Source organism: Amblyomma mixtum, chromosome 3, assembly GCF_055824585.1.
Source record: "Amblyomma mixtum isolate Tamu chromosome 3, ASM5582458v1, whole genome shotgun sequence".
In the NCBI taxonomy this organism is placed as follows: domain Eukaryota; kingdom Metazoa; phylum Arthropoda; class Arachnida; order Ixodida; family Ixodidae; genus Amblyomma; species Amblyomma mixtum.
In genome coordinates this window covers 219,017,475-219,039,520 of record NC_143014.1, presented here as the reverse complement: position 1 = coordinate 219,039,520, position 22,046 = coordinate 219,017,475, and the positions used below count along the sequence as shown (strand labels likewise).

Below are 22,046 nucleotides of genomic sequence, written 5' to 3'. Positions count from 1 at the left end.
GGATGACCAGGAAATTTGCTTGTAAAATTGGGGAAGGTGTGACAGTCATCCTGATAAGCGCTGTGTGCGGGGCCGTCCCACCGATACGCACTGAGATATGTGCTATACCTTCCTTTCCCTCAACCAGTTCTCACATAAGTCATGTGACCGTTCTGGGTGTATATATTTCGCGACGGAACATTAAAAGGGGTCATTTCTTGGTCGCCATCCACGAGCGTCTGTCTGACTGGTCTGACAGAATGATTAATAAAGTAGCTGGGACAGTATGATTGACAGCGGGCAATTTGCATTGTTTTGCATTTCTCAGCGCTCAGTTCCATTTGCCAAAGAGAGCCCGAAGAAGCGATATTATTTAAGTCAGTTTGAAGTTATGTCACAGCAGAAGCATTAGTTACTTTACGGTAGATTACACTGTTGTCAGCGAAAAGCCAGAGGCGCTAGAAACAGAATTGGGTAAGTCATTAAACAAAAAAAGAAAAGGTAATGGAGGCAAGACGGAACCCTGAGGCACTCCTGATTGGACGCGTACCTGAAAGGGGTATGTCTCATTAGCAGTGACGTACTGAGGGCGGTTAGACAGAAAGGCAATTATCCAGTTAAATATTACAGGACCGATGTTAAAACGACTGAGTTTTAGAATAAGAATTTGATGATTAATCTTATAGAATGCCTTGGAGAAATCTAAAAACGCACAATCCATAACGAGCCCTGAATCCAAAAATGAGTGCGGATGACTGGTGAACATAACTAGCTGGGTTTTGCATGAGTGGAATTTGCAAGGTTAGTGAAGACTACGTGCTCAAGTAATTTGCAGGCTATTCGTGTCAAGGAAATGGGGCGATGGCTGGATGGTTTGTGTGAACCGCCAGATTTGTAAACAGGAACAACTTTCCTTGTTTTCCACTGTTCGGGTAAAGAGCGCTCGTTAAGGGACTAACTAAAAATGAAGCCGAATAAAATAGAGCATTGCTCAGTAGTATTCTGAAGAAATTTTGACGTGATTCTATCGAGAGCCATTGATGGTGACCATTTCATTTGACTAATGATGGCTCTGATTCCGGCTTGATCAAATGCAATGGGATCCATCGAGAGACACTTAGAATGGGGGGTAGTCCGGTGTTGAGTGGCTGCGTTATTAGGGAACGAGAAGGAAAAGGTGTTCTTCTTTAAGGCAGCACATAAGTGTTCAGTGAGCTGTTTGCGAGACCCGTCAACCAGGGTGATTGTTCGATCGTTGGAGCTGTTTACAATGCTCACAAATTTTTTGGGACTCGTTTTTATTAGGGAAGGAAGGGAGGTGTTAAAGAAGGTGAAGTCTGTTGTTTTCAAAGCGTTTACGTAGTTTTTTGCTGCCTGGTTGTATATTGGCCATCGGTTAGGGCTACATCTTAGCTCAAAGAAAGAACCTTCTTTTATTATTAGATGAGCGTTTTAGATAGGTGTTGTACCAGGAAGCGTACGATGACTGATGGATCATTCTTAGCGGAATATATTTGTCACTTAGAGGGAGAACTTTATTCTTAAAAGATGACCAAAGTTAGGCAACCGAAAGGCTCGAATAGGTTAGCAAAATGTCATCAAAAATTAAGGAGAGTTCCGTGTTAATACCGTCTAAATTGGCGTTGTTGTAATCTGGATCCATTTTTTTTGCTGCTTTTCTCGTGTGGATGGAAAGTAAAACGAGAAGTGTAGTATGTAGTGGTCGCTGTGGAATTTCACGTGTGACACCGCAGAATGTCAAGAGCTGATGTAAGGATTAAACCAAAGACAATGATGATGGTGTTACACGTTTTGGTAGCCTAACAAGCTGAGATAAATAGAAATCAGTGGAAACAGTAGCAATTTTGGAACCTTCAGCGTTGGTAGAACAAGCGCAAAAATCTGACCAGTGATTGCTTAGAAAGTTAAAGTACGGGAGTAAAAAATAGTGTATGGTTTAGGGGGGTTCAACGTCCCAAAGCGACTCACGCTATAAAGGGCGCCGTAGTGGAGGGGTCCGGAAATTTCGACCGCGTGGGGTTCTTTAACTTGCAGTGACGTCGCAGACAAGCAAACCTTAGATAACTGAAGAGTGAATGGTTCAAACAATCATGGGTGCCTTCACAAAAAGCTGTGCAGGAATTGGGAGAACGGTAAAAAGCGCCAAAAACACATTTTTTGAAAGCAATACTTATAGAGCAGTAAACTGTTTCTAAGACCCAAGCAACAGTTATGGGAAAACACTGCAAACGTTCATTCACAGCAAGTACAACTCCATCACCCGGTATATAAGCTGGATCACAATGAAGTATGACTAAGTGATTGTTAAGAACGAAAAGTTCATTTGTTGATATTTTTTCAGGGAGCTAAGTTTCCGATAATACAATTATATCTGTTTCAGAGTCGTTAATTAGCGCGTTAAGATTGTACTTTTTATTGCAGCGGCTGTAAATGTCAGTGTATAAAGCCGAAACATTTGATACTGAGCCGCTGCCCCTCGCACATTCCTCACTTTTGTTTTTGCGATTAAACGCGGCTGGAACGTGTAGCCATGGTAAGTGGGGCTTCGTTATCAACTGTTCTGCTGGCGCATGGCTCCCCGCGAACGTTGTTGGTAAGGCCGTGAAATCTAGAACTTGCCATCTGGAAGCAATTTATTGTCACGTAGCTTGTACTTAGTTTTGAGCGATTTGGCGAAATGAACATTATTTCAAGCTTATCGAGTAGCTGGGCAAATTCCTCACTCATGCTGAAAGCGCTATCGTGTAAACCACACCGCTTGGAAAATAGTAATTCTTTTGCCTTGTAGGCTGTAAATTTAGCGATAAGCGGCCTGTTTTTTTCGGCATCGAATGGGACAATTCAATGAGTAGGCGCTACCGCACGTGATGTTCCGCACAGTTCAAGTTCCTCAGAGAGGAGAGCTAAGCGTTTTTCTTCCGACTACTGGGGTGTTTCTTAAGGATCATCGTTTATTCCCAAAAAAGATGAGATTATCGTTACGAGAACGATCTTCCATTTCATCAAGTCGAGCGCCAAGGAATACTGGATGTTATTCTAGGCGGTTAATGTTGGCTCTTGCTTCGTTCAAATCTAGCTCCAAGTTTCAAGCTCAGCGGTTTTCTGCTCAACGCTTGCCAGACGCTCATTTATTTCGGATATGGTGTTAGGCAGCGACACCTGCTCTTACTTGATTTCGGCAATAGTCTGGGACAGGTTAACTTGGCTTGCTTCTATCCTCATGCATCTCTCGTTGGTTCCTTTTACCATTTTGAAATATTCGGGCATGTCGTTATTGTTCGGTTCCAGGTGTTCTTCAACATTACTGCACATTAACATAATGAGCAAGCAAGACGGCGCTACTAGTGTGCCAGGGAATGGAAGCACAACAATAAATGGATCGTCTCATTTAAAGCGCTGGCACGACTAGCCAGCGCAAAGAATACGATAACGTGTGAGTGGGTCATCATCGAGGTGCTTCCATGCCCACTGACGAGGGAGCGCTCGGCGCCGGCTGTTAAGCCCTCCGTTTTTATAAGTTGATGTCGCTGAAGGCGGATAACGATGAATGAGGCCTGGGCTAGAAGTCCAGATGACAAAAAAGCGGGGGTTTTGAAGAAGTGGAGCATTCTTCAGGCAGCCCAGGCAATCCAGTGACCTTTTCACTTGAGCAGCGGGTTCCGGCTTTGAAGGGCGTCCCCACACCAAGAAGGCAGTAGCTGAAGACTGCAGAAAGCTACGCAAAGAAAACTATAACATGTGAGTGCAGCACCGTTGCGGTGATTTTATGTCCACTGAAGGCGATGCTGAAGCGCCCTCCTAAATTTTGGAGCTATAGTTCCCCTCGTTTGCACGAGCTCTGGGTAATACCTGGCTTCGATGGACGCATTTTGGTGGTGGCAAAATGATAAAACACTCGTGTATTGTAAGACTTCGGTGCGCTATAACAGTCTTATGCGGCCGAATTAAATCTGAGGTACTTCGCCACTGTGTCTACCGTAGGCCATGTGCACCTACTTCCTGTTATGCCCGGCATGCCAAAACTCCCTTAGTTGACCCCATAAAAATGATGCAACCGTTTTTCACCTGAGACATTTCATCCAATGGAACACTTATTTCCTACCACCATCCCGTTTATTTTGCTGTCCATTAGAGATTTTCCTTCAACCTGTTCTAGAAAATATGGCCAGGTATTTACAGATTTCTGTGATGTTTCAGAAGGCGTTGTACGAAAGTGAGCGCAACACAGTAATGAATATTTTTTCTGAGCACTGACCAAGTGCCAGGACAACAAAACTGCAGGAGAAGGTATAGCGTGGCATACAGTAATGCAGAAAAATAAAGCAAAGACAACAGCGCCACACGGGAATATCATGATATCTATGCATATACCCATGGCTATTACCACGCTTGTTATGCATCCTAATCATTCTGCTTCGTTTTGCAGCGCATTCCTAGGATTCCTTGTCGTCACTGTCATTTTCGCCACGTTGATCGACCTCGCCACAGAGTCCAAACGAGAACGACTTGATAAAAACGGTCAGTTCCCATTCGACGGATGCCTTTATGAATAATTAGCCTTTCGCTTCAGCTAATTTTCATACCCCCCCACAGTCGTTTATAACAACCGCAAGAAAGACTCAATTGTAGTATTACTTGCACATGCACCGTTGCAGAGTACACATGCACCGTTGCGGATAACAATTGTAACTTCCAGTTAGATAAAGATCAACGGAGCCTCCACAATGAGAATTTTTTTCGTAAGAAGTTCCAATAAATGTCGCAAGAAACCAGAAATATCGCGATTTACAAATACAAAGCTAGTTTTGTAACGAATATTTCGGAGAGGCGCACGAAGCCACCCAGAGAAAAAAATAATGGGGTCGTCCGTCTGCTGACAGCGTCTGCAGCGCCGCTAACCCGGAGGCGCGAATTCTACGGCCAATAAAGGTGCTAGCGCATGGAGCGGGATACACAGAACACATGCTGCTGCAGTTAAAATTTTAAATGTTGTCTTTATGTGCCCAGCGCAAAAAGCTACGTAAAATCGGCATTTGTAAAGTCTATGGGATGTCTACATGTTAGCAGTCGCAACTTTTCCACCTCCTCGAGTTGTAACAAGTTTACTAGTTTTTTTTCTAATTACCTAAATTCGTAAATAATAAAAAAGCGCACTTGCTGAGGCCGCTATCAGGAGTGCTGCTTCGGTGCCATTTTTACGACGCACTTACGACCGAGCTAATGCAGGAAATTAACTATTTTCAGGTTTATTTCACGGTCTATTGGCGTTCTCAGCGGCGGCGAATACGCGGACACTATTGCATACGCCTGAAAAAACTGACCCCAGCTACCATCTGCAGTCTCTGCATGGCCTACGATTCTTCACTCTGGCCCATACCATACTTGCACATACGTGTGTCATCGTGTCTCACGTTTGGGGTGAGTCGGCATGATGTGCTATGAAGCGGATGCGTAGAGGCAGTGCTCTGCTTATTCTGAGAAGAGCGTTTAGCATGTTAAAATAGAACTTGACAAAACAAGCAAAAATTTTGGCAGTGTCTGCTGACTCTATTCCAGGTGGCGATGAGATGGGATGGCATAGATAAGCTCACTACGATTCTTGCAGCATGTTGAAATCGAAAGGCGAGCGCTCAGCGCACCATGGCTGCCTGCGACGCGCGACAGCAAGCGTAGGAAAGCGCAGTTTTATATGGAACATCGAAAATACACCTGCAGCGTATTGCTCACATTCGCTCACTCGACGGGATGACGGAGAGCGGTTGACCTGGAAAGCGCTGAGCTGCTGCACTTGCGATTGCGTGTAAGAACCGCGAGATACCTCTTAATACAACACAAAAACGTGGCGCATACAATTAGAGGAAAACGTTGCACCGCAAAGAAAGTACAAAACGAAGACAACACCAAATGTGCTATTGGTGCCCTCTTCTTTTTGCCCCGTCTTCCGAGCGCTAATTTTTTCGTTACGGTATGCCAACTCGCCCAAATAGCTAACCTCACATATTTAGACCTGCCGTACACAAGCTGCAGTTGCCATCCTCAATGCTACACCAGTTCAATAGAATGCTTATGTGCTTCACCTACATCTGCGTGAACTATCCAACAACTGCGCATAGCCCTAACTTGCCCTCGACGTGAATACGAAGGACCCCATTCCGGCGAGACTTGATGAGAATGTGCAGTGCGAATAGTTAGTGCAGATTCTAAGATAACAGAAGGGGCTGTTTTCTGGTTATGTTCTCTAGAAATCCATGCTGCTAAACAAATTTTGGTTTACTTCCATATTTTCAGGCGTGTCCGATGTTCGTTATTTCTGAACAGAGTGATGCATTTCCACCAGTTTGTCAACTACTCAAATCGTAGGCGGGCCACGCTTTGCAGCCTTGCTTGTCAATCGCTATGATTGCAGAGGGATAACTTGTACGGTTAGGACAAACAGTTGGCTTATAAGCGTGTTGAAAGATCAAAGACACGAAACTTATATAGGCGGGGTAGTAACACAAGTACTAGCAATGGATTTCACATTACCGCTGGAGGCTCACCTCCTTTCGTCCAGCAACAGAAGGGCGTCAATGCAGCCGCTTCGCTGTGTTTTCATTCGGTTTTTGTGAAAGGAAATAGGAAGATGCTGGGTGGCCGTAGTTCGTTGACGTTTGTAGGGCCGGCAGGCTGGTGTAACTTTGACCACCCTTGAAAAAATAGTCTAGAGCCTTGCTGCCTAATTTATTTATCTGAGTTGTTCTGGTGAACGCTGGCAGTCATTCCAAGCCTGTCGAAGCTGTACACACAGCCCTTCAAATAGAGGTTCACTGTCTCTCCACGCTGCGCCCCTCCCCATTCCTTTCTGCAGAGCTGGCCTTTTTCTTTTGCTGTTTTCCAGATGAGCCGCTTAATCCAGTTTGTAGCTATCATGCCTGGACAACAGTGCCCCCCCCCCCCCTCCTAACACCCTTCCCAATTCACGCCCTCCTCCCTCTCACCGGGCCTCCCTCTTTGGAGTGAAGACCCTATTTAAACCCTGCTAGTGATGAAAGCTTTGCCCAGACGAAGACAAGTCCTCTTGTCGAAACTCTGGCAAGCGTAGTGAGCCTTTCCCCTCTCTTGTTCACTTCGTGAGTGTGAACAAGCAATATGCCTACTCTCTCTTTCTACGTTAGTCTAGACGAAGGTTGTGCATCAAATGAGCGTTAGTACGTGACCTTTAGCGGCAGCTGCTGGCCATACTTTTAAAGACTATTGCAGTCAGTTACTGTGATGACAAGCTAGAGTCAAAACATCTGCACGGATGTGGCTTTCGCTTCCGCTGATATTCGCTGGCATATTGAGAGCGTTCATTGGTGGCAGTTTGGTTTCATTGACGCAGCATTAGCTGCCCTGATTTAAAAAAAAGGCACAAAAGCATGGACAGCTCCACGACATTTCTTGTTGATGCACCTTAGGTGAGTGACATATATGAATAAAGAAGATTCACCACACAAAGAAGGAAAAGAGTCCGGTGTTACAGGGGAGAATTTAGTCAGACAAAGGGAGAAAACAAAAGGAAAGGGACAAACCTTTTTTCTAGAAAAAAAAAGAACATAGCATTAATTTAGACTGATGAAGGAAAGTTTGGATGAAGCGAAGTCACAAACCACAGGATGATCTGCTCGCCTAAACGAGGAATCCTTTGAAAGGAAAAAAAAATAACGTGTGAGCAGCAGAGCGACCTGCAGCTAATGAAAGCAAATTTGGAACTCGCAGAGAGAGCCTTAATTTCAAGGAATTTCGAGGAAACGTTTGCGGAAGGAGGCTAACCGGTGACAGGAAAGGCGGAAATGATCAGACATTAAGGTTCATTGCAGCAAAAACACATGGATGAGGGGAACACTTAGATATAGGTTAGTAGTAATTGAAAGGAAGAATTTTCCATTTAAATCTAGTCAATATCACTTTGCATTGATGATAGAGGCATGGACACGAGTTTCACATGTACCTTAAATGCTGGAAGTCATTAGAGGAGATTAATGGCGACTTAGAGTGCTTCAGCATTAGAAACTGCTTGAAACGGGCAACCGCCTCAGTGGAAGCAGTGGAGCCAGTTAGTGCAGAACTGGCAGGCTCAAGGAAGGCAATGTGAAAAATTCCGCCGTATCATTCAGGTGAATTCGGCTGTAGCGAGACACACCCACAAGCCTGACCAGATCATAGAGCACGAGACCAAAATAGAGAAGTCGCAAATCCGACTGGACTGGAGATTTTCAAGGCTGCACTACAACTGCACTACAAGTAACAACGATGAAGCTACATTCTTCAGGACACGTCTTTCTGATAGCCAGATCCAAGAATAGGAATTTCGGGAGGAAAATAGGAGTATATTCAGGCAAGCGAAGAAAGAAACCACAGTGAAGCTGGGGTGTATAACTGCCTACGAGGGCGTTTTTTCTTTGCATTGAGCAGCATCAGTAGACCATTAATTCTGAGCGAAGGGCATGCTGGTGTGTAGTGGTCTTCTAAGAATGCCAGCCTCACAGTAAAGAAGGTTATCTGCCGTAACGCTAGGCAGACCAAGGCGTAGCAGTAAGGGCAGCTTCTCGAGAAGTAGAGGGGGCGAAGACTGTAGGCAGCACACCCAGGAAAAAAGGAAGCAGCCAAAGTCAAGGAGAGGTTCAATGTAAAACTTGTACATCATAACAAACGAGTCTCGACGCAGGTAAGACCTTCTTTGCTGACATGACGCAGCAAACCCAAGGCCGAAGGCACGAAAGATGGGCCCCTTTACGAAAGATGGGCTCGATATGAGGCTGGCAGTCCTAAGATGTATCGTTGAAAACCTATGTACTGATGCAATAAGCATACCGCTCAAGAAAAAAAGAGAATAAAAAACACTTCGTGACGTGAGCGCGAAGTCGTGAAATCGACTTGAGCGATTTCCTTCTGGCGGTAATAAAGAGATAAGGACATTGGATGAACAACAGAAAGAAACAATAATCGAACACTTTCTGACTTAAGGTGAGAAGAAAAGCTAATTAAGCCAGATATAAGATTCGGGGAGATAAGATTGCACGAAATGGTACTGAGAATGGGCGTCTGTAGACGAAGAAAAAAAACGATGCCATCTGCATGAGGATAGAGGTGGACATCATCACACAGATGAATCAAAGACAGGCAAATACTGAAGAGAAACGTCTAAAGGAACGAACACTGAGAAGCACATCTAGGCTGCTTGCTCCTGTGGAAATAGAGACACCCTTTAAAGAAAAAAAAAAGAGTTCTCTTACAGTAAGAAATTCTTCAACCCAAGAAACAAGACAGCTCAGAATGTGATAGTTTATCAGCAGAAAGACCAAGAGGCTTTGGTCGACGCCGTAATACGCATTAGCAATAATATGAATAGACAAACCGGAAAACTTTATCGACCGCTCAATCAGACGCATTCTGCTCTTTAAAAAAAAAACGTTCGCGGACCACATAGACCACACTGGTCGGAAGACAATCTCTCGTGCAGAAAGTGTCCTATGGGAAATAAACTGGCCTAAACAGAGTGGAATGAGCTCCTCTGTTATGTTGACCCGGGCAGATGTAATGGAAATCTAGCAAATATTGTCTAGAACATGCTCAAAACATTTATTTTTCAATAGGAGCACAACATAGGTAAGCTTCTAGTATCAGGGGACTCGAGAATATCCCAGGGAGTAGGTCACCATGTTTGGGTTAGCTGTGGAGAAATTCAAATTAAACTGTTAACATGTCGGGAGTGGAACCATCTGGGTCAGGAGCCGAGGAGCGGGTTCCTGACATAGCTGGCAAATATGGCACTGTCACCTCGACAAAATCGCCGCAGCATTTCGCCACTGAAGTGACATCAGGAGCATTCTAGCTGCTTTGCTTGGTTTAGAGATTCACATTTATTTCCTTAACACAGCAATAGAACAATGGACACTCGCAGTAGCGTTCACATGCCGCAATCGATTCAAATAAAAAGAAAATCAAGACGCTAATATACGCAATGCTTTTTACCGCTGGTTTCTGACGCGCAGTGCCTGGCAGAATGCGAATTAGCGCCACGTATATATGCATTAATAATGAAAACTGGGCACAATAGGCAAAATATGTGGAAAATAACTGGTATATTTTTTTACACTCGAGCTTACGCCTTGTTTAAATGTCTGCATGTACAGTTGGCTGTGATGAGCAAATTTATTTCTCTTTCAGCAAGTCAACTGTCTATGATCCTCTGGACTCACGAATGGGGCATTATGATTATGGCGTCCGCTTTCAACAGTGTTGACACGATGTTATTCCTCAGGCAAGTAAATTCTACAAGTTAAAGAAAGTTCTCCAAACAACTTCGTAATTTATATGATACCTGGCTAAAGTATTTCATCCCATCCAGAGGAGTGAAAGAATGATAGAGAAGACGAGAGCAGCAGACGCCATATTTTACTATAAGGTGCAATTTCCTGTAGCACAGTGTTTGCAGAGGTCACTCACGAAATGGCAAAGCGTATACATTTGCAGTCAGTCAGAAGTTCTTTCTCCCCCGCTATTTTTGACTTCGATGGTGTTTCTGAGCTTCTAAGCTCAACGGAAGCTACAAGGTCCGAGTAGAAAGCAGCATGGAAAGTTTTTGTGCATTTATTCTTTCTAAATATATAGCCGAACCCGTATATTTCGGATTTGTGGATGAACCGAACACAAAAGTTTTACGCTTGAAAGTCTTTTGAGAAACTATAGGAATGTCGCACAGTATATCGAAATCCAATTGCGTCAGTCGTTCTAGGTATATAACGTCACGCTGCGCTCTCGCAAGTGGAGCTTCTGCTAACGGCGCTCTTCGGTCGCGTTTCACACGAAGAGTCAAGTCGGCTGGGCGACTTTGAGCGCCTGTTGGCATTGATAGCACTGGGCCTCTTCGATTATCCGCCTCTGGCTGCCCGCAGGCTGCCAGAGCGCGGCGCCAGGCGCTCGATTTTCTCGGGCTGCTCCGTGCACTTCCGGTGGCTACCCGGAACGCGGTTATTTCTCTCTGGTTAGGCGTTTCGGGTTGCCAGCGGGCAGCCAGACTCGCCAGGACGATTTTGTGCTGGCAACGCTCGGGAAACTAGCAGACGACGGAGAGGTGGTATGGTAGCGGGAAGTTCGCGCGTCAATTTTTATAAGAACTAGAAGGACTGCGGTTCTTCATGCGATGTTTTGCGCCATGCAGGTGCTTGTTTCGACTAGGCCACCATGCATATTGTCTGTGTCGCCTGCAATGACGCCTGTTAAATTAGTTCTCGCTGTTTATTTATATGTTTTGAATGCGTATGTGCGATCGTATTTCGATCGTCTCACCACCTCGCAAGCACAAATGCTCGCTTCATATTACGATCGCATACTTCTGATTCACACAATATTTCGGCTGTTAATTTCGTGCGCCCGGCTGATATTGCGATGGTGTTCGAGGCCTTTCACGAGAGCAGCCGCAGATTCCAGGTCCAAGTACGCGCTGAGACGCGCGCATATAAGCATGTGCTGAACGTGTTTTGCGAGGTGTTATAGTTGAGCGCGATATGGTCTTCATTGCGTTCGGCGCAGTGCAGAGGCGGATATGCTTTGATAAACGCTTGACTGAAACATGTCCTTTATTAAAAGAACTTATGAGCACATTGCTAGAGGCATCTCTGCGGGCATCTACACAGTTAGTTACGGCACCCGATCGAGGCGAGTGCCGATTGTCGTCGCCAACTGTTGTACAGCTTGATCCTCGGGCCTTCTGCCACATATGCTTAAAATATCTGAGAGGTACCGTAGGCATGCATCTCCTCGCGTTTGGCTTATTAAAGAGATAAAAAGAATCTCCCAGTGCTGATCATGCAAGCACACGTCGTACGTACGTGAGGCGCCGACACGCAGGGCTTGATTATAGCGCCTTTCATTCCAGTGCCAGTTCTCTGCGGTAAAGCTGTGGCATTGCAGATAGGTTACGCAGTCAAATTTGTACAGTACACCCGCTTGTTGTAGATGAACGTTCAACAAGCTGATATGCGCTTTTGTCGAGATTATGCGTACATTCCTTGCCCGCAGCAAAAGCCGGCGGGCGACAGACTGCAGTTGAATGGAACGTATCCCGATTCTTTTCTAATGACAGCTTACAGGGAGCACTTCACGAGCGTAGAAATCGCAACGACCACACCAAAGTCATGCAGGGTCGATCGTCGGCGGTCATACCAGTCATACTTACTGTGCAGTAAACAAACATGCGATAATCCGAGAGTACGGCGTGTCGTTTGATGAACAACGCACGGGCAGTTTTGCCCTCCGATGTGATGTAGACTGAAACACGTTAGATTGCGATTGCTCATCACATGCTTTCGAGGATTTCTCGAAGCTTACACAGAACACTGTGCAGCGAAGGCACACGCTCGCATTGTCGTCGCCGATGTATACTAGTGCGAGCACGACCAGCTGTTTGTTCTGCAGTCTGCGGTAGCCCTCAATAACTTCAGGTCGTTGTTTTCGATCCCAAGCAGCCTATTCCTATTTCTGCCGTACGCGTGCGTAGCAATGAGAGAGCCGAACGCAAAGCTATAGCAAAGCAGACATTTGGGCTGGTTGGTGTGAATTCATGGTGGAAAAAACAGCGCAAACTAAGACAGAAAACACAGAACAAGAGGGAAGACACTACAAGCGCTGACTCGCAACTAAAGTTCATTAGAAAAAACAGACAGAATATATACTGTAACCACCCACGACTGCGTACGTCATAGCACAGAGGAAAAAAAAAAACAAATTACTTGCATGGCGTGAAAGATGATCTAAACAGCAGCAGCGCGCGTGTGCACCCGGTTATTTAAGTACCTAAATTCCAAATCTGACAAGGCCACTGAAGGTTCACTGATGCACCGTTTGCTGTTTTTTCGCATAAAGAACGCTTCCATAAGCTCCCGGGTCACCTTATCTTGGTGGCGAAAAAGCAAATTGGTTTTCGGGAAAAGGGGTGTGCAATTGCAGACCTGGCAGTGTGCGGGAAGGTTGTCTTGCGAGTCACTGCCGAGTAAGTTGCAGTGCTCAAAGAGCCTTACGTTTACACAGCGCCCCGTGAGCCCGATATACTCTTTACCCCTTTTCCCGAAAACCAATGTGCTTTTTCGCCACCAAGATAAGGTGACCCGGGAGCTGATGGAAGCGTTCATTATACGAAAAAAACGACAAGCGGTGCGTCAGTGAACCTTCAGTGGCCTTGACAGATTTGTAATTTGGGTACTTAAATAACCGGGTGCACACGCGCGCTGCTGCTGTTTAGATCATCTTTCACGCCATGCATCTAATCTGTTTTTTTCCCCCGTGGTATGACGTACACAGTCGTGGGTGGTTACTGTATATATTCTGTCTGTTTTTTCTAATAAACCTTAGTTGCGAGTCAGCGCTTGTAGTGTCTACCCTCTTGTTCTGTGTTTTCTGTTTAGTTTGCGCTGTTTTTTCCACCATGAACGCAAACCTACGGGGCTACGGAGAGCATCTGCCCTCCGTGATCCGCGCTTTGCTTGCCGCCGTGATTACCGGTTCGCTGGTTCCGTTGGTCGCCAGTCCATGTGACCATGATTCGATTTCCTGTCAGAGGCGAACTTGCTGGGAGCCAGCGCGCTGCCCGAGCGCGCTAAATCGAAGAGGCCCACTGTGAAACCACTTGACAAGGTGTAAGCGGAGTGTGCTTGAGGCTATAGTCATTGGTCTCTTGCACTCTTCCCTCCCCCTCCCAGCACCCCACATCGCTAGGGGGGGGGGGGGGGGGGGGGTGCTGAATGCGTTGTATGCGATGTATTCTTTCGTGATATGCGATGTATACTTACTCCTCGGTTACAGATAAGCTTATTTCTTGACATTTTTTTTATATATCGAGTTATCAGTATATCGAACTGTTCGCGATCTCCTTGGGGTTCAATATATCAGGGTTCGTGAGTACTGGTGGCCCATATCGGGCTCATGGACGAGTGGGGAGAGAACAGAAAAAGTACAAAAGTTAATGTATCAAAAACTTGAAAAACATACCACACAAACATTGATCTACATCCACAACAAGAAACTGTGAGCTAGACGGAGCAACAAAAGGTCGAAACTGGAACGAAGTTTATGGCCCTTCCCTTTGTGAGAACGAAATAAGAAACTTCCAAAGGGCTGCTTAAAATTCTTTTCTTTGTTATCCGCACAAATTTGAGACTGAGACCGCATAGTTCCCCACGTGGCAACGAGACCAGAACGAAAGCTTGAGACGCACAGCATTCGTTCATGTGCACGGGCGCTTGCGTCTCCAGAAAAAACACACATGGCAGAATCAAATAAATTAGAATATATACAGCTGTCACCAAAAATACATGGCCCAAAAGAGTTCTTTCTAGACATGTAGTGGTGCTCGCTAGCAGCCCGGAAAAATGTAGGCTTCAGAAGGGGCAGGACAACAGTTCGCCCCATCTTTATGTTATTTGGAGCTCTGACAACACAAAAACGAGCATAAAAGAAGGCCGGAAACTAAATTTGGCCACTTGTATATTCTGGGAAGGGGCACAATGTTTACACTGTATGAATTTCGAATGGCCCCCGACTGGTGAGTGTTAGATTAGCTGATTCTTTTGTTGCTTTGGAGGTGAATGAAGTTTGTGGCATGATAACTAAGGCTAGTTGTGGAACGTATGTTATTAAAATGTGAAGAAATGTTTGAGCAATCACGGAGCGCAGTACTGTGAAGAATTTGTCTTTGTCCTCGAGGCGCATTCACAATGCTGAATTACGCACTACACGAGGAATTTCGGCGGATACGGAACTGTCGCCGAACCCAGAATAAGTAGGGAGCCACCGTAACGAACAGGCAAAACCGGACGGTCACCGTCCGATACTCGGTTTCTTGGACGCGTTTAAATCTGCAGACAATTAATATTTGAGCCCGTACTCTTAAGGGTAATTTATTTATTTATTTGTTAATACCCTCAAGGCCAGTGTAATTTCAGAGAGGAGTGGTTTAGAAACGATTACAGATGTCAGAAACTACACAAATAAAAAAATACAAACGTCATGTTCGTTCTATCCGAAGTAGCAAGCATACATTAGTAAGCGCAAAGGAAATGAACATATGTAATGGAGAAAAAGAGATATCTTTGTTATGAGACTGAGTATACAATGTTAGCTAAATTAGTACAGAATGGCACGTTGTTTTCAATGCTGGCTGCCGATCTGGGAAGGTGATCCTAATCTGCTGATCTACGGGGAATGAACTACTGCGAAGAAGCTTTTGTTTGGTATGACGCTATGCCGACTTTGTGAGCATCATCAAACCGGGGTCTGATGAAAGGCGGAGCAGATATAATTTCATCTGTTAGAATGGGGCCATTCTAAAAAAAAACTACGTATACCTTAATTACGATAAAGGAAAATATTACTTTCTTGCATAAAATAACTTAACTCTTGACATGCTGATCCGTCTGCCAACTAGTACCCTTGGTGCCAGCTTTGACACGACTCTTCTGTTGGTTTTGCAGCGGATTCTTCCTGTGCTTCGCTGTGATGAAGCAAAAGAGCAACGGGCCCATTGGATATTTTGTCGCTCTCCTTCAAAGGTTGATCAGGTGAGATTTTGCATGCTCGCGTGTTTGCATTGTGTGCGGCACATAACCAGCAATTCTGGACCAAAACTTTTCTGAAGGGAAAATTCTTTATGAACGCTATTTGTTGTAGTGCACTTAATATTCAATGTATCTGCAGGTGCTTCCTCGGCGGGCATTTTTCTTTTTGCTATAAACGTTTTCTCTATCGTCCAAAACGTTCCCCAGTGTTTTTCTATGGCAGTCTTAACTGCTCGATACGAGCAATAGAAAAACTTTAAAAGAAAGGTCTTGCCACGCATACGAAGAATGGTACATTTCCTTTAATATTTTCCGAACTGTGCCTTGCATTATTTCAAAACTGAAAATTTAACCAAGAAAGCTGAACTTGTGACGGTACATGGTACGCTGCACTTGAAGATTCCAGCAGCCTACATAAACAAAAAGAAAAGCACGGTTTCGCTCGGCGATATTACACTAATTTTAATTGAATATGCTGCACCTAGCTTTGTTCCTCCACAGCATCTATTCCAGCAAAATTTCTGTTTTGTCACAGGAATGATAATATAAAACTATGCAATAAAAAGAGCTTAACATTTTGAAATTAAATCTTCACACACCTTGTTTCCTCAATGTTAAATTTAAATTGTACAATGTATTTCATCAAGATTACTCTAGGAAGCCATTTTAAAAAATCATTTTCATGGAATACGAAGAATTTTACATACAGGAGAAATTGACGTGGGAACTTTTTTCTTCAGCTTAAATGCTAGCAAAAACGCAGTCCACAGGCACGTGAATTTTGTTCTCATTATTAAAAGACCTGCAGATAAAAACAAATTTCCACCGCATTATATGTTCGGATTATTTCTCAATAAAAAAAGGCTTTTGATTAGGGTACGTCGGACGGACCCGGTAATTTTTTTCCAGTGTACGTCGAGATGGATCAATGGCAAGTATGCCGCTGCCTTGAGAGGTTGCTGCAGAAATTCTCCCTCCACCAATGGTGATGTCAGCTTGGATAAACAGAAGGAGGTGCGAGATTACGAGACTGTTTACTAAGCTTAGTAGCTTAGCTGCTTAAATTACGAGCAGATGAAGGTGACAGATTACAGTACTGTTTACTGAGTTGGAGCGAATTCGAATCTATGCTGGGTCTCGTTGCCTGCCGCCGTGACTTGCCCGCAAACTGGTGCGAGTGACAGCGGTGCTGGCTGCGCGCAAAGACGCTGATTTGTGGGAGTGTGGTTATGTAAGAATGGCCGACGTCCTCTTTGCAGCTCCTCGAAAGTCGCCAAAGCTCAGCTTCATGTACGTGTAGCAAGCAGCATGAACGACATACGTTGGGCGTGACTTTAGCTATAGGTCACTGCGACGTCCGCCACCCCTTTAATCCGAATCGACAGGGAATGTCGGACGTATCTTTAGCCATTTCGTTAAAAAAAATCCAGAACCGGTAAAGACCAATTCCTGCTTAAAAAAGTGAATGTATTTCTACTTTCTGTTTTAAATCAAGGGCACTTTATACAAGTCAGCACACGAGTTTTCCAATGAGACTATTTCTCCATTTTTCACGCGTTCTAATGCGGAAGGCGGAGCTGGTATTTAGCCTAAATAATTATCTTGGAGGAACCTTCCTCTCCAGGCGGGTTCGCGAGAGATGCTAACGCCCGACGAGTAACTCCTACGAGCAGCAGGCACAGAACAGTTTATTAAGAGCTAACAAAAGAACATGGAAATGCAAAAGAGAAGCAATCTATTGCGCTACGATGCATAAAAAGTAGAGCCAAATGCACAACAAAACTCAACCGCACTGAACAAAACTAAACGCTTTCGAGAGGTCTTTTACCATCAGGATTCATCCCTTTACGATACGTTTAAAAGATTTTAGGATACGGATCCTATCCCTGCCCTCCCAAGACATCTTAGAGGCGGCAGAACTTTTGGCAGGAAAGTCACCTTATTTTGCCGGTTTTTTTTGGCCTTCTGGTTAATACAGTCCCGAAGTCTGGTTTATGTCAACCATGTTTAATACAATTTATAGACGACAAAATTTTTTAAGTGAAAGCATCCACTTTTAGCGGGCTTTTCTTGCTTGTGGTGTACGGGCTGGAAGATGGATTCTATTCCTGTCCTCTTTAAGCCTTATAAAAGAAAACAGAAGTATCTGCTTAAAGGCATCTATCTAAATTTGGTTGGCTCTTTCTGTTCGGCTTTTTTCCCAGTGGGCAGTTGCCTGCCTTGACGCTGGCAGGCGGCAGCGGACCTGCCATCTTTGTGGCCTCCCCGGTGCGCGCTTTCTTCGCCATTCCAGCATCAAAAATAGCTTATGATGCGCCGATTCCTCGTCGTGGTGGTAACTTTTGGGCCCACCCGTGTTCACACGTAACCCTTTCAGAAACTGAGCTGTACTTCAGCAGCGAATCCCTCGTCGCTCGACTGGCTTCTTCGCCACACGGTGGCCATTACTTGCCTTTTCGTACTATAGCCTTGCTTTTTCCGTCCCTGCTAGTCGTTGGTACTCTGCGGACCTCCAATCGACAACTGTTACTCGTCTTGCGACCGTCTTCGCTCGTACCTTCGCTTGCCTGCAGCCCTACGCGCGTCGCTGCCAATACGCCGGCCGTTCCTTTGTCTCTCGAGCGGTTTCCTCGGTGCACGGCGGATATCACGCGTTTTCATCGCGCCGCCACTGTGCGGTGGTGTCCAACGGCCTGCTGGCCGTGAAGCGATCATCGAGCGCGCACATCTCTTCACATAATCGCTTTGTAGCCCCGCATAGCTCCTTACGTGCAGTCTGCGCGCCTCTGCTCTGTGTGAGCACCATTTCCCAGTGCTACCGTCCGACGTCAGGGAACATGCCCGCCTCTATGTGCGCCTCTTTCCTCGCGTCCCTTTTTCTGGAGCTGTGGCGGTTGCAGCTGCAGAGTCTTACCAGACTTACGGTGCCTCCGCACTCTGTTGCTGTGTAGGCAGAGGTGCCGGTGCACGGTGATTCTGGTGGTGGCTCGTGCTTTCTGGATTGTCCGCCGCGACTCCACAATTTCTCCGCGGGCTGGTGTCGCTGCAGCAGATTAAGAATCCACTCAAACGCAGAAGCTACCACCAATTGAGGACATGAACGCCCCTTTGCTCATGCAATTGTCGCATCGACTTAGCTGCCACCGCACGTCCCGCCGCCCATTGCCCATGCCCTGTTCCAACTGCGGTGCGCGGTGCTACGTGTGTCCTCCGACCAACTAAGCGAACGTGCCCTGGTTTATCATTCGGGAACCATATTCTTCTCAACCCACTCCGCATCATCCTCTGCTCCTGTGCCCTTGCGCACCCCATCCCCACACAATCCCGCTCTCCAACCTCGTGCTCCGAGCAGGGCCCCTATCTTTTTTGCATGCGTGGGTACGGCTTGATTCGCTTCGTTTATCAAGTTAGTATACTGAACCTACCTTAGCTTATGCTAAGATAATTGATTCGCCGTGCTTATGTAGTGTGCTCGCCTTCTGGTTAGGCGGGAGATGGTTCGCAGTTTTTATCTGTAGTGGACCGGAGCTCAACTGAAAGCCCCAGCCAGCTTTTTTGTTGCGCAACACTACGTGAGTCGCCGAGCCATTTCACGCAGCTGGCGAAAGTCCATACAGCGCATGCGAGAGGAGCAGTGACTCAGAGGTGCCGTAGCCGCGAACGCCAGTTGCCCATGCGCAGTAGCGGCGCATAGCTAGCGTGCCGGGGCCGCCGCCGCTGCCGCGCGCTCTCCATCGCCTCACTCTCTCCCCTCGTTGCTTTCGCAATCCTTCAGGTTTAACCAGAGCTAAACCACTGCCAATTTTTTGCTTACAGACGAACCCGCCATGCGCACGCCAATCAGTAGACTCATCGAACATCAGAGTCAAAACTACTTCGACGCATTCCCTTGCGCACTTTTGTCTTAGCTGTGGAGAATTTGTGTTGCAGCCTGTTTGTCAATAACTTTGCTGAATATAGAAACTAATATGAGAAGAAGGAATACTGATGTGGCACGCAGGCTGTACAGCGAGGCGGGAAAATTCATGTTCTGCTTGTGTCATAATTTAGACTTATTAGTTTAGGCCTGTTTTGCCGAATGCGATATGGACAGGTCGTCTTTTGCCTTCTATTATTTATTTCTGGTCAGGGGGAGGAGGGGCGTCTGCTCAACGTTTAATGAATGTTTCGGAACATAACAAACATGAGCATACATGTACATGTCACCGCGACTGAAGTAAAGTGTGTTCATGTCTTACTGGTACTTTTTTTCTGTTTTGCCGTTTATCTGTATGAGATGCGGATGATACGGTTTTCTTTTTCAGGTATATTTCCATTTTTTTCCACTGCGCCATTTAGTACAATAACTTGAGATGCTGCTTGTGCCGTTTGTTTTCGATATGCTTTTTTATTCATCATAATAGAGAGCAATGTTTTGATGCTGTTTCTTTTCATTTACGGAAAATAGCAGCATGCAGATGCCGCAAGCTCAAGCTTGCAGCATGCATAAGGGTTGTTATACAGTGTACAGTGCAACCCTGACTTGGGCACACAGTGCTCGAGCTCTTCCTTCGCTGAACAAAACGAACAAAATTGGGAACTACAAAATGGGCCCTACGAATTTTATTGCAAGCGTCTCCCAAGCTACATGAATTCGTAGAGGAAATGTCTTGCTTTTGCTCATCCCCAATTTTTCTTACGACGTCTGGAAAGGGTATTGTGTAGCCAACATTTAAGTGTTTCTTGGCGACGCCTACATGACGTATTCTGAAGCGCCTTTTAACACGGACATCGGTGAACTATATGACCGATTTTATGTGCAAACAAGACAAAACGGTATTTCCAACCCGTGTTTTAGCCGTTTGTTACGTTTGGGATAGTTGCTTTGAAGACGTCTTCTATCTCAGTTTGTGCTACCTAGGCAGTAGCATCGGGTCTCCTCGGCGCTACAACGGAGGGGCGGATCTGGCAACGCTAGGGCACGCTAAGATAAAACAAAACTAACAAGCATCAACTCTCTCACAGTCCCTCACGCCAGGTAAAGCCTTTGTCAAATTGTTTACAGCTCAGGCGGGTTTGCTTGTAAGACGTGTTAATAAGGCCTGTTCCATCTGAGGAAGTTTCAACCTTTGAAGAGGTGAGGACTAAAGTTCCTCTTTCCACCAAGAACTTAGAAAGCCAAGAACGCACAACGAGCTAAGCGGCGCCGTCAAGAAATACATTATTTTATTCTCTAAACTTTTTCAATGGTTGCAGCTCTTACGCTGCTGTAGACCGCCGGGGTGGAGCGGAGAAAGACGCCGCTGGCGCCTTCCGCGAACTACAACCGTCTCGCCGGCAGCTGGTCGGCGCCGCCGAACGACATGCACATGCAGCGCACCAGCACTGGTCTGCCTCCATGCGGTGCTCGCTCGGGCGTTATATAGCTGCTGGCAAGATTGCGCACATGCTCATGCACCGCGCAGCCGATGGTTAACTTGCCGGACATGCCTGGCGGTGGTGTACTGGAACGCAATAGCTCATTCAGAATGACTCAGAATGACGTGTGCGCGACCCGTGCACCCTTACGCGACTAGCTGTAGGGGGGCCGTGGGCCCAACAAATCTTAAAGTAACCACTATATCAGATATAGCGGACGACTCGTGAAAACCGGGGGCGGGGGTTTTTGTCAGCAGGACAGACTCCGTCAGCAGGAGACATTCTGTTTGCGAACTCGAGTACTTCGCAATTTTGAAATTCTTGCCGAGTTCTGGATCCATGTAGGGGGTAAGGAATTTTTGTCAGCATGGGGCACTCTGTTAGCAGGGGACGTTACGTTTGTGAACTGGGTTACGTCGTAATTTTTAAGTGCTTGCCGAGTTCAGCTACGTTGGGAGGGATTCACAACAGGTAATTTTGTTTTCGTTCGTACGGATGATGACCTCCGTAACTCAGCGAGAAGACGTTTGCGATGTCCATCCCGTCGTAAGCTACATTGGCAAATGGGAGTACCGCCATAAAGTCGATGCTTTTAGTTCCTGAGATGTTCGCTGACAACACCGAGTTCCAAGCCATTTGTGTTTGCTGCGACAGTGTGCACTGAGATGTGCTTTATAAGTGCTTGTGAGTGCTTATTTTATGTTGGCAGAGTGGCAGCGTGTTTTTGGTCCCACTGTACACTACCTGACAGAAACAAATGGATTGAAAGTGCTTGGCCGTGTACGTTATAATTTAGTCATCGCCTGCTGCTCATTGTATATATAGCAAGTCACTCTCATCTTCGCTTTTACTTCCTCTTCCTGTCCTTCGCCTGTCTTCTCTCCTAGCATGCGGTTGCACGCCGAAGGGTCATGGCCTTCCGGGTGCTGACCGACCACTCCACTGTTCTTGTCATTAAGTCTGTCTTGGACGCGCGCACGCGCGCACGCACGCACGCACGCACGCACGCACGCACGCACGCACGCACGCACGCACGCACGCACGCACTCACTCACTCACTCACTCACTCACTCACTC

General features: G+C 46.0%; 1 protein-coding gene across 1 annotated transcript in view; it reads left to right on the top strand.

Moving 5' to 3' along the window:
- Nucleotides 1–22,046, top strand: part of LOC149353721 (nose resistant to fluoxetine protein 6-like) — a 100,353-nt gene that overhangs the window by 53,618 nt on the left and 24,689 nt on the right. Inside the window, exons 5-8 of the mRNA XM_089582751.1 lie at nt 4,427–4,518; nt 5,245–5,422; nt 10,193–10,282; nt 15,489–15,575. Of these exons, the coding sequence (XP_089438877.1) occupies nt 4,427–4,518; nt 5,245–5,422; nt 10,193–10,282; nt 15,489–15,575 (447 nt within the window). The remainder of the gene's footprint in view (nt 1–4,426; nt 4,519–5,244; nt 5,423–10,192; nt 10,283–15,488; nt 15,576–22,046) is intronic.